General features: G+C 40.0%; 2 protein-coding genes across 4 annotated transcripts in view; one reads left to right on the plus strand and one right to left on the minus strand.

Annotated features, from left to right (window-relative positions):
* Positions 1-5,549: 5,549 nt before the first annotated feature.
* On the plus strand, positions 5,550-10,884 carry LOC127230373 (cytochrome c oxidase assembly protein COX11, mitochondrial). Its single transcript, XM_051195704.1, has 4 exons — positions 5,550-5,932; positions 7,534-7,689; positions 9,237-9,362; positions 10,012-10,884. Exons 1-4 carry the CDS (start codon positions 5,570-5,572, stop codon positions 10,192-10,194), a joined length of 828 nt encoding a protein of 275 aa, XP_051051661.1. The 5' UTR covers positions 5,550-5,569; the 3' UTR covers positions 10,195-10,884.
* Positions 10,885-11,411: 527 nt separating this feature from the next.
* Tom1l1 (target of myb1 like 1 membrane trafficking protein) overlaps positions 11,412-19,019 on the minus strand; it is a 43,572-nt gene continuing 35,964 nt past the window's right edge. For all 3 annotated transcript variants that reach the window (XM_051195210.1, XM_051195301.1, XM_051195386.1), the window contains 5 exons: positions 18,516-18,567; positions 16,261-16,366; positions 15,793-15,868; positions 12,463-12,527; positions 11,412-12,026 (listed from right to left, as the gene is read on the minus strand). In XM_051195210.1, the coding sequence (XP_051051167.1) occupies positions 12,464-12,527; positions 15,793-15,868; positions 16,261-16,366; positions 18,516-18,567 (298 nt within the window). In that variant the 3' untranslated portion in view covers positions 11,412-12,026; position 12,463. The remainder of the gene's footprint in view (positions 12,027-12,462; positions 12,528-15,792; positions 15,869-16,260; positions 16,367-18,515; positions 18,568-19,019) is intronic.

Consider the following 19,019-nt stretch of genomic DNA (forward strand, 5'->3'; position numbering starts at 1 on the left):
AATAAACAGCTGCTACTTTTATTAAAATAATTGCTAGGTACCTCATATTGCTGGATGAATCCAGGAATTTTATTGGGCCAAAAAACAGCTAGGAAATACAGATCAATGGCTACCATATTTAGGCTGAAGAGGCAATTATATTATGCTTTAAAAATACTAAAAAATATGAGCGAGGCATGATGGTGAACACCTTTAATCTCAGCACTGGGGGGGGGAGTGTTTGGGAGGGTGGAGTGGGTATAACATAGGCAGGAGCCTGGTCTACAGAGTGAGTTCCAGGATAGACAGAGGAGAAATCCTGTCTCAAAAACAAACAAACAAAAACAAACAAACAAAAAAACTAAATTTTTTTTCTGATTATATATAAAATGTAACTGCAAACCAACTTTAAAACTACAGCTTCATCATCTTTAAGTTTCCAGAAAACCAACAACCAGGTTAGACGACACAATGTGAACAGCCAAAGGGTTTATGATTCTTTTACCTTTTTAGTGTAAAACTAGACATGACCATAGCTAACTAGAAGGCATGTGCCAGGTTTAACTATTTTCTGCTGAAAAATGATAATGAACATTAAGTGTCAATCTGCAGTGCCAGTCCAGGCTTTGCATTTTAAATGTGTAATCTTACTTCCAGTTGCTGAACAGGGTTAGACTAGCCCCAAGGATCACATTCCATTCACAGTGGAACACTACTCAGCATTAGTTACCACAGGGATTTATGCAACATCACAAACACACTCAGACTCACCAAATTATAGCCTAGGGTTAAGCATTCATTTGAAGCTTTAGAGGAAAACAAATACATTTCAGCTTTTTCTGAAATGTATTCTTCTAACTGCAAATGTTAATCTTGTATTGTAAGGTCCTTGTCCTCAGGCCTCCACACTACTTTCTGACTTGACTCTTATGTTTAATTCCAGTTTGTTCTCCCTCAAAAATCATTTTAAAATGTGCTACCTTATAAACAGACAACTTATCACATTCATGATTTTAATCAAAGCAGGAGAAACTTTTCCTGATAAAGACAAGGAAATGGTTGTTTTGTTGGCATCATTGTCCATTGCAAAACTGCTTTCTACACAGATCAAGGAAAAATGCCAAGAAGCAAGGAGTCACAAACACTTTAAGCTTGAGCTTCAGGTCTGACACTACCCAGCTGACTAGGCTTGTACAAGTTACAGTTACGTCAATGCTTTCAGTCTGTGCTTTTCTTTATCTATAGAGTAGGATGATTGCTCTCAATGAGCAATGAATTTAGGAGAGAGTAAGGAAAGAACTGTGTTTCCAGAATTGGACTTTTCCTCTGTGGCCTTACTTCCTTAGTCCAGGTCTTCAAACCTGCCTGGTGCTAACTACAGTCATTTTCTTTTGACTCTGCCCTCTTCTCTTTTGCTTGCTGAGCTTTTAGATGGTGCCCCAAATGGAGCATAGTCTTTGGGTTGACATACCAGGCAGAAGTGAGCTCACATGGCCATGGCCAAGGTCTCAACCATGGTGATCAGCATATGTACTTGGGGGAACAAATACTTAAGTATATTTATTAAAAATAATAGTAGCTTATTCCTCATGTTGGGCACATAGACACAACTAGAACTCTATACATTCAAATTGTCTGGTTCTGTGCTGAGAATGTCTAGAAATAATGACTACTTCTGGTTCCCAGTATTATTTCTAAATACTACTCTCTACTATAGGAATCCAAACCCCTGCAGTAATGGCAAGTGCCAAGGTTAGGGTAGGAAAGAGGGAAGAGGAACAGGACAACAGTAAAATTTACCCTTACTTAGAATAGGAATTCTTGGGTCTGCATTGATAGAAACACAGAATCAAAACTATGCAAAGGACTAACACTCTTCCTTGCAGATAGTCCCAACAGCTTCTCCCCACAAAACACACTAGTTTCTTCTTAATGAGTATAACATTATTTTTAAGACCCTTGTAATAAAGAAACTTGGCCAGGTATGGCGGTATACATCTGTAATAGCAGTGCTGACAGCTGATATAGGATTGTTAATTTGAGGTCAGCCTGGGGTCTCTGGGAGACTGCCTCAAAACAAAAATAAAAACAACAAAAATATTGAAGATACATGTACTGGCTGGTTTTGCGTATCAAACTGACACAAGGTAGTTATCAGAGAGGAAGGAGCCTCAGTTGAGGAAATGCCTCCATGAGACCCAGCTGTAAAGCATTTTCTCAATTAGTGATCAGTTGGGAAGGGCCCAGCCCATGGTGAGTGGTGCCATTCTTGGGCTGGTGGACAGGGTGCTATAAGAAATCAGGCTGAGCAAGCCAGGCGAAGCAAGCCAGTAAGCAGCTCCCCTCCATGTCCTCTGCATCAGCTCTTACCTCTGAAGTCTTGCCCTATTTTAGTTACTGTTCTGACTTTCTTCAATGATGAACAGCAATGTTGAAATGCAAGCCCCCCCCAAAAAAAAACCCTTTCCTCCCCAATTTACTTTTTGGCCATGGTGTTTTTTCACAGAAATAGAAACCCTAATTAAGACATTCCATCTTAGTAAAGAGATAAAAACTTCAGTCATGAAGCAAGTTGATATTATATGACTCCTTAAGAAATTCAAAGAGACAAGCACCTTACGTCTGTTTCCATTAGAGGCTCACAAACCATGAGAAATCATACACACAGAAATCAGAGAAACGCATACCGAGAGACACCATAGTAACTAACCAATCGGTACTATTAAAAAGATGTCAAGACCATGTGGAAAGGCTAAAGAACTATTTCAGACTGGTGAAAACTAAAGAAGCAGAACAGCTAAAAACAAGGGTCCATCTTGGATTATTGGATTATAAACCCAAATTGGAAATAACGGGACAACTGGTGTCTTAGTTTCTACTGTTGTAAAGAGACACCATGACCAGAACAAGTTCTATGAAGGTAAACATTTCACTGGGTGGCTTACAGTTTCAGAGGTTTAGTCTATTACTATCATGGTGGGACATGGCAACATGCAGGCAGACATGGCGCTGGAGAAGGAGCTACATCTTGATCCCACAAGCAACAGGAAGCGAGCTAAATTAGGCCTAATTTGAACACAGGAGGTGAAGAACAAGTGGGGAATTTATCATGTCTACAACGATTATGTAACTTTTAAAATTATTTCCAAGTAAAAATCGGAGATTGAAACATTTTAATTATCATCCAGAAACATTTTTATAAACATGAACTGCCATTTTACATTACCGTATGGGGACTGGATTGGTATCTATTTTACTTTATTAAAAGAGAAATAAAGAAAGACCTACATCACTTTATTGTGATCAAAATGACTGTACCTCAGATATTCATATTCAATTAATAATCATTCATAATTACAATTGTAATACTGACATATTTATACAGCTGCTGGAGGAAAAAAATATCTGGGGGGGGAGGGAGCTGAATGACATATACTGTTAGCTTCAAGCACATTAATGTTAACATAGGATTTTTTAAAAAAAGTATAAGTATATTGTCTGCACACATGTGTGTGAAGCACCTGAAGAAACTAGAAAAGGGTATCAGGGCCTCTGGCGCTGTAGTCAAAGCTCTGAGTCCCCAGGTTCAGTTCCCAGGTCCTCTACAAGAACAGCAAATGCTCTTAACCTCCCAGCCATATCTCCAGCCCCCTAGTATGGGATTGGAGTCCATGTTGTAAGAAAATGAAAATGAGAGATTTTTTATCCTGACAATCTGACAATCTGTTGTAAGAATCAAGTTGCACACAGAGGGAAAGGGTGATCCAACACTGCCATAACAAAACCGAAGCAAATTTGTAGTGAGTTTTGTAGCTTGTGTGACAATGTGCCAGAGTGCACATTGTCTTAGATTTTATGGGCACCACAATTTCCCAGATCCGTGGCCACTAATCAGTTACTTGATATCCAAGGTCTCCATCCCCTCTTAGATTGCTAGGACAGCCGCCTCCTCACATTGACTTCCACCCTTACCCCCTTCATCATCACCACTTGACTAAGATCTTTTTCTCCCTTCCGTGTGAATAAACTCAGATCGAATCACTCCCGTGTTCCTAACAGTCAGCTTTCTCGGCCATGGTTTAAATGGCTCTTTCAGGTCTTTGCGTACCTGCTGTGACCTCTTTCTTTCCACTGTCAGCTCTGCTCATTATGCAAGGTTCACAGGGACCCTGTGTTCTTGTTTTGTTTTGTTTTTGAATCCTGCCCAGCCCATTCCTGCCTCTGCATTTGTGTATGACCTGAAACTGTTGTTTGGTGTGGAGCTCTTTTTTCAAGGTTCAGGAATAGGCTCAACTGTCACCTCTAGGAAGACCTTATTTTACCTCTTACAGGGAGACATAAAATTTCAGTAGCCCTCATTGTCACTCTCCATTACTTCACGCCACCAGCTATCTTGACAGTAGCCACTGTTGCCTGAAATTCCCTTGCTTACAGGTTTATTTTCTGAGTCCTTCAGTAGACAGGGCAATCAATAACAAAGGAGACTGTGCCTGGTTATTTTTGGATGATGCTTCAGGCAATTAAAAAGTGCAAGGAATAAATGTTGACTGACTTACAGTTCCTCAGGCCTTCAGGGTTCTAACCCACAAAGTGCGGATAATTAGACCCACTGTAGCCACTCGGAATTAGACCTAACTTTTACGAAATTCTTACTATGCCTGAAGCAGTGGGAAAATCACTTTATGTGCTTATCCTCATGAACTACTGTGACTTCCAGTCACGAAATAAGGTCAGCAGGTAACAGAGAAGTTATAATAAAATAAAATAAATGCAAGGACAAGCCCTTAGTAAAGTCATCAGTGCTTAACTTCAGAATCTGCTCTTGGCTGCTATTTAATAATGGTCTTTGTTTATTCTATTAGAAAACCGAAGAAATCTATTTGTATAAATCCCGGGGGCCTCTGCCTGTACTACTCATAGATGTATATCCTTATTCTTTTTAGCCCCTCCTTTAAAGGCCCTATTATCTTGGTCCTTCTGTTCTGAATAAACTGCAGCTTGCGAGCAGCTCTCTGCCTTGATGCTTTTTGCTGGGTAAATAGCAAAGAGGTTATCAGCGCAGTGGAAAACTTCTGCCGTGGACTGAGAAGATGCAGAAGTCGAATGCTGAGAGGGATGCGGTGTGTACAGTAATTATTCCTGAAAGAGGGAAGTTAGTCGGAGGCAGTAAGCAATGGGGGCTAATGAACCCCAAATGGAAGCCCCGCGGGAGAGCTGCCGCTGGGGGCCTCTGGGTCAAGACAAAGGCTGGTGGAGTTCGGAAAGATGGGTGTAAGTGTTATAGCACTATCCCCAGAGAGGAGCTTGCATGCAGAGGGCCCAGGTGCATTTTGCACAAAGTAAATGAAAGAAGTTTTAGAGGGAAACAAAATGCAAGGCACAGGCACCCAGCAAAAAAAGAAAAAAAAAAAAAAAAAGCAAAACGCGAACTTACCCTGTGCTGGCCACCCGGCCTCCGTAGCTAGGCTGCTACCTGAGGAATCTGGTAGTCAAGGCAGCGGCGGGGCTCAACCCTGGTACCGCGAGACACGCGAGGTCTCGCGAGGCTTCGCTTAGCCGCCCTGCCAGGCGGGGGTTCGTTCCGGGGGTTATGGGAGGGTTTTGGTGTCAGGGACGGAGGTCGGTCGCTTTGTGTGGCCGCTGCTGGAGCCAGGCTCGGTGGTGGGGCCGGACGGTGAAGGATGCGGAGCAGGTTCTCAGGCCCGGCTGGAGTGGGCTCGGCGGTGCGGAGCGGGGACTGAGGCGGCTCGGGACATGGAAGCGCCTGAGCGGGGCCCGGGGTCCCGCCGCGCAGCCGCCCCGGCGGCCGGGGAGCAGCAACCCTTTCCAGCGCGCGCAGGAGGACGAGTGGCGGCGGCGGAACAAGACTGTGCTCACCTACGTGGCCGCGGCCGCCGTGGGCATGCTGGGGGCCTCCTACGCCGCCGTGCCCCTCTATCGGCTCTACTGCCAGGTAGGGAAGGGCGAGGTGCAGGATGGATGGATGCCCTGGGCGCCAGCACCCTGCGGGGCCTCCGGATGGGGGACCGAGGTTACCTGTCGGGTTCCCGATCGGGACAAGGTCAGCACGGAAACCGGCCCGAGCAAGGCCAGTTCGGCAATGATGGGGCTCAGAGGGGAGGAGGTCACTGCCATTCAGTGAAGCCCAGGGACAGGGTTCTCCCGGGCACTTAGTGAGTGGAGGAGCCCGCCCCTCCAAGTAAAGGATTGTGCACCCTGCCGTGCTGGTGGTACAGAGATCGATGGAATGGTCGATGGAATGCGTGTGTTGTGTCCACACGCTTACGTCGGGCTAGGCTAAGCTAACCGTAGATTTAAGAAAAAAAGTAACTTTAAAATCAAGTTCCATGTTTAGCACTGGTATGCCCAGAAGAACGCCCTGCTACTGTGGAATCACCAAGTTTTGTGGCAAGAAATAAGTAAGTCTAGGAAGGCATGGAATGCAAAGGTCCCTTTTTATGAGCAAATTGAAATGTAACCCAGTTAACCTGTTATTGCCTCGGTTGGAAGTAGCCCAGGGTGTCATTTTAATGACTGTTTTCCACCTGCTTTGTCTAGTTTAGTTTAAGCATCAAACTTTAGAAACTTTAATAACATATGTCCCAAGAATATATAAGGGGTTCATATTGAAGGAGAACACTTAAGTTGCTTTTTATTTATCCGACCTGCTAAAATAAGGTCAGATGCTTGCCCTACGATTTACCTGTTAGGATGAAAGTGTAACTTGACAATGTCGAGGGAAATTGAATGAAGCTAAGTAACTTGTGTAATGAGAGAAAGAAAAATATTGATAGAGTAGTTTTTTAGAGTCTTCCATTAGCCCCACGTTTGGCTTTTTTGTTTTGTAGTATGGGAAAGGTAAATTATGTGGAAATCAGACTTCTGTTAACCTCAAGTAGCAGAAGAATATCTTGGAAGTAGCATCACCCCCACATCTGATAAGGCAATAATAGCAATGAAGAAATGTCAGACAAAAATAACTAATAGTTTTTGGTAGTTGAATGGGTAACCAAAAATAAAAAGTAAAAAAAAAAAAAAAAAAGGTCAGGTATTTGTGAACAGATGAAGGGTAAAAGATCTGTGTGTATGCAGAGAATTACAGAGAAGTGTGAGAAAATGATTGACCCACCCACATGGGGAAATAGTCATGATGCCCTGGGAAAGCAGAGTATAAAAATAAATCTATGAACTGATTTCACCTGTAAAAGCTATACAACAGAATAAGATAAGCAGAAACATGGACACTTTTGTGTTTTAATTGACAAGGTTTGGTTAACTTTTCTTAAGTGAATAATCATGTATGTAAAATACACTACTATGAAGGGAACTATGAAGGGAACTAGTTAATAAAAGTTTCAAAATGTGTTTTTTAAAATCACTCATTGCTGAAAAGAAATAGGAATCACTTCAACATGTACAGGCAAGCCAATGGTCAGGGGTGGTGTACTGTTTGGCTCACATTGGAACATTGTTTTTTAGATCTACTTTTAGCCAGGAAATAAATGAAAATCTAAAAACTGTTGCTTAACTAACATATCCAGTGTCTTGTTCTAGACTACTGGACTGGGAGGATCAGCAGTGGCCGGACACTCCTCAGACCAGATTGAAAACATGGTGCCTGTTAAGGATCGAATCATTAAGGTTACATTCAATGCCGATGTGCACGCCAGTCTCCAGTGGAACTTCAGACCTCAGCAAACGGAGATATATGTGAGTGACTCATGGGCTCATCTATCAACCCATCTGTGCTAACGTATTACACCCATCTAAAGTCATTTCCATAAATCACGAAATGGAATTATTCAAGGGGTATGTTAGTGTTTTGAAACGTTTACTCTTTGATAGTACCTTACATTTAAATGGAACTATAACATTTGGGGTTCTCGAGATAGTCTCACTGTATAGCCCAAGCCGACTTCAAACTCGTGATCCTCCTACCTCTCAGCTTGGCCTTGCTGCTCTTAGTCTTGACTTCTCAGAGTATTAACCTTTGTTTAAAACAGGTTTTATTCAGTCAGGTTTACTCTGGTTGTAGACTTACTGTAAATAGATTTAAGGTTAGTTTAACATTGATATCCCCTTAAAAATACTCAACCATAGCATTAATATCAAAATGAATTAGAGATATGGATGGATGTGTTATGTATGGTGCTGGCTATATTTTAATTTTTAATCAAGTTGAAACAGTGTTTATAATCATGTGATTAAAAGTTGACTAAATCATTAGTCATTAATGTTGAGCTTAGCAGTGCCTGATTATGTTATATAGCTTTCTGACTTTTACTCTGGTATAGATGATAATAGAAAATATGTGGGGAATCATAATAAGTAATTTACTGGTTTATCAGAAGTACTTTTGTATGTCAAAAGAAAAAAATGTAATTTTGAAAGTACTGGGGTATGAGCCAAGGGTCTTTTATGTGCTGGGGAAGTGCACTACGCTGAGTTAAGCATCCCCACTAAGAAAAAAATTTTAGAGATGTGAAGTAATTATTTCAATAGTAACAACAGTTATACTCAAGTATCACTGTATCCAAGATGTTTCTAAATTTTTTCTAATTGCAGTCCTGCAGAGATTTCAGGTGAATGCTTTTTAACTGCAGATTATCCTTAAAAGTCTTAATTTCAAATGTTATTATTAACAAACCCTTATTAAACATAGTGCTTGCCCAACATTACTTAATCTTAATTAAGGATTTTGTAGGTTATGATTTTGAATAGTGGTTCAAATTGCATGGCAGTAAATAGGATAATGGGGAATTGGTACAGGTGACAGAAGGTCCTATGTAAATTCTTTGTGGCCTTCGTTGCTGGTTTTTTTTTTTTTTTTTTTCCTCAAAATATTAACTCTTTTTAGTTTAACAGATTTTATTTAGTCAGTTTCACACTGGTTGTAAATTTAAGTTATTCAAATTGAGGTAAGCTTAACATTGGCAACCTTTTACAAATTTGCTAATCATGACATTCAGATTTAACTGTCATAAAGTAGTTGGGCTTGAGCTATGGTTTTACTGGCTTGTCCTTGGACACATTTTAACTGATTTGTAGACTTTGCTTGAAGATGTCAGACATCCAACTGGAACATTCATAACTCATTCTTTATTGACAAAAGCAAATGCAGTCTGAAATTAAGATAAGCTGTGGCATTATTCACAATACATTAGGTTAGCTAGTATAGGAATGAACAAGAAAATAATATGACTTCATTTAGCAGGAGGAAAGAATAGCATCATATATAAATGTGTTTATTAAAACAGGTGGTACCAGGAGAAACTGCACTGGCTTTTTATAAAGCTAAGAATCCTACTGACAAACCAGTAATTGGAATTTCTACATATAATGTTGTACCATTTGAAGCTGGACAGTATTTCAATAAAATACAGGTAAAATGAATGTTAACTTTTATGTTAAAAGTATGTGAAACTGCTTAATATGAATTAAATGCTTTTAATTTTTAAAAATTCACACACTGGCCAGTGTTGTGATTCACACCTATAATCCTAGGTCACAGTAGGGTGAGATGAGAGCAGAGCCATAAGGTAGAGGCCACCAGGATATGGATATGTAATGAGTTCTAGGCTAATGAGACACTGTTTCAGGGAAAATAAATAAATAAAGGTCTCGGTCAATACTTGTTCTAAAAATAATGTCTTTTCTTTCTTTTTTTGTAATCTTCATTGCTTAGACCATCTGGCTGGAGGGGGAGTGAAAGCAAATCTTTTATTTGTTTTGAGGCAGAGTCTATGTATCTATCCTAGCTATCCTCGAGCTCTGTAGACCAGACTTACTTTGACCAAAGACCCACCTGCCTCTGCCTTCCAAGTGGTGCAATCAGAGGGCTGCACTACTACACCTGGCTACCATATTTGCTTCTAAGATTAGAATTAAATTGTTTCCTAATCCTTAAAACAAAACTCAGTCTGTGCTGAAAAGATGATGCTGTCCTATGATGGTGTTTAAGGGCAGAATGAATATTGCTTTGTTTTAAATAATAGGAGTGTTCCTAACCAAGTATCTGTCTATAATTTGTAGTGCTTCTGTTTTGAAGAACAAAGGCTTAATCCACAAGAAGAAGTAGATATGCCAGTGTTTTTCTACATTGATCCTGAATTTGCAGAAGATCCAAGGATGGTGAATGTTGATCTCATCACTCTTTCTTATACTTTTTTTGAAGCAAAGGAAGGGCACAAGTTGCCAGTTCCAGGCTATAATTGAAGTAGCTTCCAAGACCTGCTTCAGATTTGTGATTTTTGGAAAATCATGTATTGTGCTTTCTCAGAAGAGAAATATTCTACAGTAATGTATAGTGAAACCTTGCATTTTAAATGGTTCTGTGTCTTTCTTCCCAACTTCATCTATCCCATTTAAGACTGAGAGGATAGGTTCCAAACTCAGTCCGTAATGAAAAGATGCTGCTGTTTTGTGATGATATTTAAGGGCAGGAAATGGACATTGCTCTGTGTTAAGTAATAGAGGAGGAATGTTATTCACCAAGCCTATGAAGAATATTTGACTGTCTTATGTCCCACATGTGTGACTATTAAAAACTGCCTAAGGGGCCAGGGAGATGACTCAGTGGATTAAATTGCTTGCCCCATAGGCCTGACAACTTGAGTTCTGGTTCCTGGAACCAGCATTAAAGTGAATGCAGTAGTTCACATCTGTAATCCCAGAGTCCTTACAGTGAGCTGGGAGGTTGAGTCAGTAGAATCTCCTTGCCTTTATATGCATGCTGTGGCTACCCACACGCATACACACATAAACTGCTTTAGTAGTCCAGTTTAATTCTATAGGTGCCTTCTAAAGTATCAGTCCTTCATGCTTTGAACAATGTATCTGAAAACTTAGAAAAAGAAAGTATGTGCAGGTGGCTTGTTTTAGATCATAGAACTTATCACCAAACAAGGTGGCTGCTATTCCTTGAGTATAAACTGACACTATTAAAAATTGTTTATTTATTTTGTGAGTATGTAGGGAAGGTGAGTGACATCCATGCTGCAGCACACATGTGCTGGTGGACAGTGCACATGCTGTAGGAGACAGTTTCCTCTCATCATGTGGGCTCAGGAATCAAGGTGGTCAGATAAGGTAGCAAATGCCTTTGCCTGCTGAGCTGTCTTTGGCTGAGCTGACAGTTTTAAAAACTCAGCTCTAATAGCCTGCTCCAAGTTTGCATTTAATTCAAGTGTGGCTTTTCCTGTTAAGTTTGAGGTCTATCTTGTTTAGAGTACTGAATAGACAGTGACTTGGAAATGATGGTATAATGATCTGACAGAAGAATTTCACCTGCTAGTCTATGCCAGCATTTATTGTCATAATTCCAAGTTCATTGATGTATGATGTAAGGGTAAAATGAAATTGTGAAAACTTAGTGACATAAAAGCTGTTTGAGGTAAAAAAAACATAAATAAATAAAACAAAAACAACACAACTCTGACAAATAATAGTAATTTAATTTTAAGTGTTTTCCAGTAGCTTTTGTTTCAAATCAAAATGTAATTTATAATAAAAGGCAAGAATGTTCAACATTATAAAGGCCACCTGATGCAGTGGCCTGCTCAGGCACTTGAATTTTAATTAAACAAGTCATCAAGTTTAAACCAAAGTGTTATTTATAAACAAGTGCAAACTGACTTCTACATTCAAATTCAGTTAAATGAAGGCACTCACTGTCTTCACTTCCTGCCCCATCTATTCACAATGTTGTAGCAGGATGATCTTCAAGTACCCTTATAGGTCTGTGATGATTTCTACTGGTAGGAACGCCTGCTCAGCATACAAATCTACAATTTAGCCAGTTGGCCTAGTATCAGGCAGTTTTCCTTATCTGAAGTTGTAGTTGTTATAGCCAGCTTCTCCTGAAATCCTGAGCCATTGTCAGGAATAGCAGTGTTAGCTGGGAAATGTTATCATTCTGTTGAAGCTTCCTTACAGCAGAAGAGTGGTCCACTGTGGCTTTCTTTTCCTATTAGCAGGTCTTTAGGCCTCAGTTGAGCAGGGACTACAGAGAGTTGGCCCTTTGTGTTGCTAAGGAGCTGATCAGACATCTGAAATAAAGGGAAGACATTGGCCCTGCACTCCTGAAAGACTGGAAAGCCACACAGTTAAGCAGAGGGAAGGTTGGAATGTACTTCTTCCATAGTTGGGAATGTGAAGGGATCAAAAGTGAGCAGTGAGTGGAGAACAGGCCTTCAGCAGTGAGTAAATAGGATAACTGGTGCAGGAGCTCTGTTGATGGGCTCTGTTGGTCCATCTAACAGGTATGGGCTGCACACAGAAAGCAACTTTTCAGATAAGGTCATGGAGATCATTATTAATGTGCACTGATGAGTTTGAGAAGTTCAGAGGAACTTAGTATTGTACTGAAATAAGTGTCAGACTTAAATGGTACTTAGGGAATTTAATACAAAATGTGATAATCCCACTGAATTATGTGGAATCTATGGTGCATAAGCTAGTATGTTTTGTTTATTTGTTTTTTACCTTAGCAGTCACTATGACTTTGAGCTCCTTTCTGGTGGTAAGCATCAATTTCTTCATAAACAGCTCTGAAACAAAGCCACCAAGGTAGACAAATTACACATCGGTTTCAAAGTACTGTATTAACACCATCAAAAGTAAAAATAATAGGCTGTTGGGAGTGGGGGGGGGTGTCAGGCACCTTAAGTGAATAAAAAGAAAGATCTTTATGCTTGCTTATTCTAACATAAAACATCTGCTGTTAGAGTTCTTTCCCAATGCCTATTTATTTTTACTTTTGGTTTAAAGGAAAACTATGGTTCAAATTTGGGCAGTTTTTTTTTTTTTTTTTTTTTTTTTTTTAAACTTAAAAAATTAAGTTTAAACCCTGAATTCCCAGCACCCACATGGCAGCCCACAACTGTCTGTAACTCAAGTTCCAGGATATCTCATACTCTCACATAGACATACATGCAGACAGAACATCAATGCACATAAAAATAAATTAATCAAAAAAATTAATAGTGTGCTTTATTTAACATTGTGTTATATCCTAGACTTTGGAGAAACCTTTAGCTTGTGTTACCTATCTTTGTACCTTTAATAAATTATAATTTTAATAATTTGCTCAGTTTTTATATGTATTTTTATAGCTCAAAAATATCTGTACCCAAAGGTGGCATTCATACATAGAATATAGCAAAACACAGCTAGGAGAAACCTCCCAAACTAACAGCACTATGAAACAAACCAAAGAGACCAACTCCATAAATTTTACTATGTTTCTAAAAATTCAAGATTTACTTTCCATGGAGTAATTTTACCTTTTACCCTCTTTAAACCACTGAACTCAATATCTCTCAGGAAGAAACTTCATGTCTTATTAAGTTTCCCATCTTGATGTGGGAACTTCCCTGTCCTTTCTCAATCCCTCCAATTTATTTTCATATATGTTGCCCTTTATTTCCATGATCCTATCAACCTATCTTCCCAAACACCTCTTCAGTAAGTGCCCTCTTTTTTGAATCTTCAACTTCTCCCTCTATGCTAGGTTCTCCCCAGTAACTCCAGTTTATACCAGGGTAGTCTTTCATCACATAGCTACAAGAAACTACCTCAATAATCTTCTAGTTCCCAAGCCATGCCCACTCTTTATACTTAAGTTCTTCTAAGTTATTTATATGTATTTTCACTCTTAATCTTTAACATTGAAATGTAGCTTCTGTCCCCAATTCACTAAATTAGCTTTTAATAAACCCTATTTCCATGTAATTGAATCCAGCATCTGATTTTCTGTTCTTGATCTGGTTATACTCTGGGGAGTGTTTATCATAGCCCAGTGCAGGTTAAACTTCCATGCCTTGGACTAGGTTCCCTATTACTTTCTTCATTGTCCCTGTTGGCATTTCCAGTTCATTGTAATTGCTAAAGCTTTCTACTGGGTTTCTATTTCAAGTTATTTTGTAGATTTGACAAAAATTAACAATGCTGCTTCCTGTGGTTCTCTCTAGCCTTCATTTATGTTAGTTCTTCCTAACATACACACTCTAGATACTATACCCTTTCATACTATTGACACACATATTTGCCTGCCAGAGAGCATGTCTTGTTCAAAATTATGTAACAGTAACTTCCTTGAGTATACATGAAATAATCAAGAGAATTGTGTATTCTGAAGATATATGTATATATATATTATATATATATACATATATATATATATGGGACAAAAAGAAAATTTTTGGCATGGGATTTCTGGCCAACCTGTGATGTGAAAACTACAGAAGTTGCAAGAATCTCTGCTTTTCCTTAGGAGTTACTGGATTTCATGAGACCTGCGACAGAACTGAGGCTCTAAGTCTTCAGAACGCAAAAACCACAGTGATAAAGTTCCTTCTTCAGCTCCCTGACTGACCATCTCACCTATGGTACCAAGGACACAACATAACTACTTAGAGCAGTTAGTTAATCTAAGTATGCTCAGGAACCTGACATATATGGACACGGAATTTAAGAACCAGAGTCTTTAACTACATAACTACATATGTCCAATGATATCTACTTTATCTCACTTGGCTGAGGGAAATTCCATCATCCTGAGTTAGGAAAAGTGTCTAGCAGGTGGGTGTGGTGGTACATGCCTATAATCCCAGCACTCAGGTCAGGGCAGAAAGTCTCCTGTTTGGTAATAAATGATGCCAAAATGACTGCCTACTCTAACGGCATAAATAAGGGACAATATATTGATGCTTACATGTGCCAGGACACTAGCTGAAAACAAAAGTAAAATGCATCAAGGCAAAGACATAGATGAGGGAAAATAGGTTTTAAGAGCTAGTGAATAAGCCTAAGGCTGAACATTCATAACTAGTAATCAGTCTCCATGTCCTGATTGGGTCACTGGTGGTCCAAGAAAACCTGCTCCAATTGGCAGTCATGGGTACATGGTGAACTTCTACAGTATCCCAAATCTTGAGAAGTACTATATGGACATACTAGTTTTTAACTATTGGCAATTGATTTTTAGACGGTACATTTTAAATTCTACACAGGACAAAATACAGCTGGGGACCAGCTACAGACTCCAGGCTGCCAGTTTCAATTCCCAGCACCATGCAGAAGTTTACAATGGTCTGTAACAATAGTTCCAGGAGATCTGACACCCTCTTTTTGACTCTGCAAGTACAGGTACACGTGTGGTGCACAGACATACATACAGACAAACATAAAATAATAACCCTACAATGTGTTTACCATCCCATATACAACCTGGCAAACAGGAAATCATTAAGTACCTTAGGAATTTCAAGTTAAAAGCATTTTTACTTTCCTTTTGGACAAGATCTTGCTTTGTCTCCTACGCTGGCCTCACTTGTGATCTTCCTACCTCTGTCTCCCACATGCTGAAAGTATACCTGGCTGTAAAACAATTTTAGCATCAGTGGTCACTTTTAAGGGTATCTTTTGCCATGTTGAACACAAGAAGTTCTTTTTACCATGCCTTTTGATTCAGTTCGGGGGGGGGGGAGAGCAGTTTTAAAATGTGGCATTAATATGCCAGCAAAGGATAGTGTCCTCTAGCTAGAGAGATACTAGCCACCAATCTATGCTGACTGTTGGTTCCAGTTACTTCTTAAAGTGTGACCCTAGCATTTTTATTTTTCAGTCATGGGCTGAGAGCAGTAAGGCCATTAAGAGCAATGGCCACTATAAAACCTCATATATCATTTTTAATAAGGCCATAAATTTCTGCCAAGAGCTAAACAAAGTTAAGTGAATGGCTAAGCTCAGTTAGCTCTGTCATCTAAGGGAACTGTAACCAAGCATAAATTAATAAGTTTATAAATGACTTACTCTGTAGCAGGAGCTAAGGGATCAAACTCCATTACCTCGTAGTAATTGGGTGGCTGGAGATCACTGTTTGTTATCACTTCAGGTGCGTGAAGGGGGAAAAAAAAAAAAAACGACATGCACAATTAATAGTCTGATATATTCAGAATGTAAATATATGAATCTAACAAATACAGCCAAAAAGGTTCAGATGCTACTAAGTTTCATGAGTCTGTACTTAAAAAATTCCAAACCTCAACTAAAATTTCATTGATTTTAGTGTGAACCAGATATAACATTCAGTTCAGCACAATTATTTTTATAATCTGTAAATGTGTATTATAATGGTGTCAGCCCTGAGTTTATTACATGTGGCTTCAAAGCACAATGAATTCTCCGCATTTCTCCTCTATTTTTAGTTAATAATCTTAGGCAGATTCCAGCATTCTCACAAATTGGCTTATTTGTTGCAACATATAGAGTCTTGTGTACCTGGATGATTGCTGGGCAAGGTTGGCTGCCGCTGGCTCGATGAAGCTGCTGAGGCAGTCTGTAGGCTAACTGGCTGTAGTAATACTGAACTGGACTGTTCGAGAAACTGAAGAAAGCATAACACATGTTCAGGCATACATTCTACATTAAGCATTTTTTGTTACTTAGATTTCCAGTCTTCCTAATGGCACTGCTCCAAGAGCCATACACATTCAATTGGGTGAGAAGTAGTCGTTTTTACTGCTTTCACTTTAAAGTAATAAGTACTTATAAAATTGTCTGCATGGTTTCGTGTTCATTACATTCCATTTCCCACATAAAATGTAAAATGTATTTAAAAGTACTGCTTTTAAGGAAGAACTGGAATTGCGTGGCTCAGTCTAGCTTCTGTTTCACCCCAAATATGAAATCTCAGCCTTGAACAGGAATGAAATTCAGTTTACAAATAGGCATGCAGTAATGCTATCAAATCAAGACTAATGAAGAAGTAGCTCTTCTTCATCCAGGGTTAGCTAGTAGCATACCCAAATAAACATAGAACTTGAGAGGCTGAGACAGAAAAATGGTGAATTTGGGTGTAGCCCCAACTACATAGCAAGGCCCTTTTTCAAAACTCAAAAACACATTTTGTAATTTACTCCATCATACAAGTGTGTCACTTACTAGCTGCAAGGCACTACTACGACAAGAAATAGAATAGTCCAAGCACCTGCTATATCAGACAAGAAGTGGAAATCAGTGTCCAGTGGCCTATTCTATGGTGAAAGAGAGACGAGAGGCCGAGATACAGTGGGATTCTGCTCTCACAGCCTGGTCACAGGGAGTGCCTCACCACTGGGGTCCTGGCAGAGCGCTGACTGATTAATACCGGAGAGCATGAGTTTCTAGGTTCTGCAGTCAGGGAAGTTACTATGGTTGAAGCATAGTGAGCCAAGAGAGATTAAGGGTGAGGCGGGAGAGGTACAGGAAGCGTTCCAGTGAGGAAGACAAGTAGGTGGCTTTGGGGCAGATGAGTGGCATGACTGAGGGATACTGTTCTGGTTTGGGTTTTCAGAGTACATCATGACGTGGGATGTGGTGGGAGAGAAGCCTTGGCAGGCAAAAGCTTAACCAAAACAAGCTCAGAGAGGTTATTAACAGTATCCATTGCACGATCACTTAAATTGGGGTGGGGAAGTGGAGAGGTGAGGTGTGTGGGACAGCGAACATATTTTCAAAACAAGGTAAACTGGTGAGGTCGTGGTATTTACCAAGGCTTGCCACGTAAGCACCTGATAAAGTGCATGGACCGTGTAATGAGGTACAGAGTCTGCTAGAAGGGCTGGCACCGGGAACTGGGAAGAAAAGGGTGAGAGTGGATGCAAAATTGATAGAATTCTGAGTTCTGGGAGCGGGGTCCTAGGCTGGAGATAAAAGTTTGTTGATTGTTGAATCTTGGTTATTTTAAAGCAGCAACCAAAGCTAGGCATGGTAGTCTATCCTTTTACTTAGGAGGTAAAGGGTAGAGGCAGAGGAGTTCATGGCCAGTGAGACCTGCCTCAAAGGAGAAAGAAGGAGAAACAAACGATTCTAAAGGGAAGTCTGGGCTTGGGGTCTCCACTACTGAAATACCAGGACAGAAGAGGGGGGCCCGAGTGTGTGAGTCCCATGTAAATAAAAGAGCGAATAACTAACTGTTAAGGCTGGGATGAGAACTGAAGGGCAGTTTATTTACACAAAACACAATGACCTTCACAAGGGTGTAGAGAGAGATGAACAACTCTGAAATTTTCCAAACATAAATAATAACCATGTTAAAGGAACTATAACTTTTTTTTTTTCTTACAACGCTGGGGATCAAATTTAAGGCTTGTGCTTACTAGACAGATGCTGTACCACTGAGCTGTATTCCAAGCCCAGAAGTAATGACATCATGATCTTTAACCTTCTTAAGAAAAGTAAAATAAAATTTATTTGTCTCAAAAAATGAAGTGGTCAACAATGGATGTATCCACCCACTGTATATGCTAGCCGGGCATTGGCGGCACACACCTTTAGTCCCAGCACTCGGGAGTCAGAGGTAGGCCAATCTCTGTAAGTTCTAAGCCAGCCTGGTCTACAGAGGGAGTTCCAGGACAGGCTCCAAAGCAACACAGAGAAACCCTGTCTTGAAAAACAAACAAACAAGCAAACAAAAAACAAAAGGTGTGCAATGCTTTTGGTCATGATTACCTGCCGACTAGGTGAACTGCTAGCAAAAGGGTATTGTTACTCACATTATCATATGTGTGACTTGAAGCGAGGTTTTGGCTGGTCCTTTGGGCAAACCTAAGATAGTGTGATAACACAGCATGATTACCCTACAGTGAGAACACAAATGCAGAAAGTAAGATGATTTCCCTGGTCCAAAAAAAAAAAAAAAAAAAAAAAAAAGCCTGCCAAACACCTTCACACTGCACAAAATGACACCCGACTTCAAACTCAGAAAGTGATAACAATTGCCATCTGACTTCAGTGCCCTCCCCCCCCCCCCCGCCTCCCCGGACCATGCAACTTAAAATCAAACACAGCAAACACACCAGTCTTGGCAGTAGTGAACCCGAGTCCCTGGAATGTGCACAGTACATTAGTAAAAACACAGTCTTTCTATCCATAGCTACCACCCATTACATCTTGAAAGACAAGAAGCAGTACATAGCAGAAGTTAGGAAAGAGAGGAGAGATCCCATTCTGGTTAAAGTGGAGTGGGAAACATTTTATCCTATTACTAATGCCACTGG

This window comes from Phodopus roborovskii, unplaced genomic scaffold (genome assembly GCF_943737965.1).
Source record: "Phodopus roborovskii unplaced genomic scaffold, PHOROB, whole genome shotgun sequence".
Classification (NCBI taxonomy): Eukaryota; Metazoa; Chordata; class Mammalia; order Rodentia; family Cricetidae; genus Phodopus; species Phodopus roborovskii.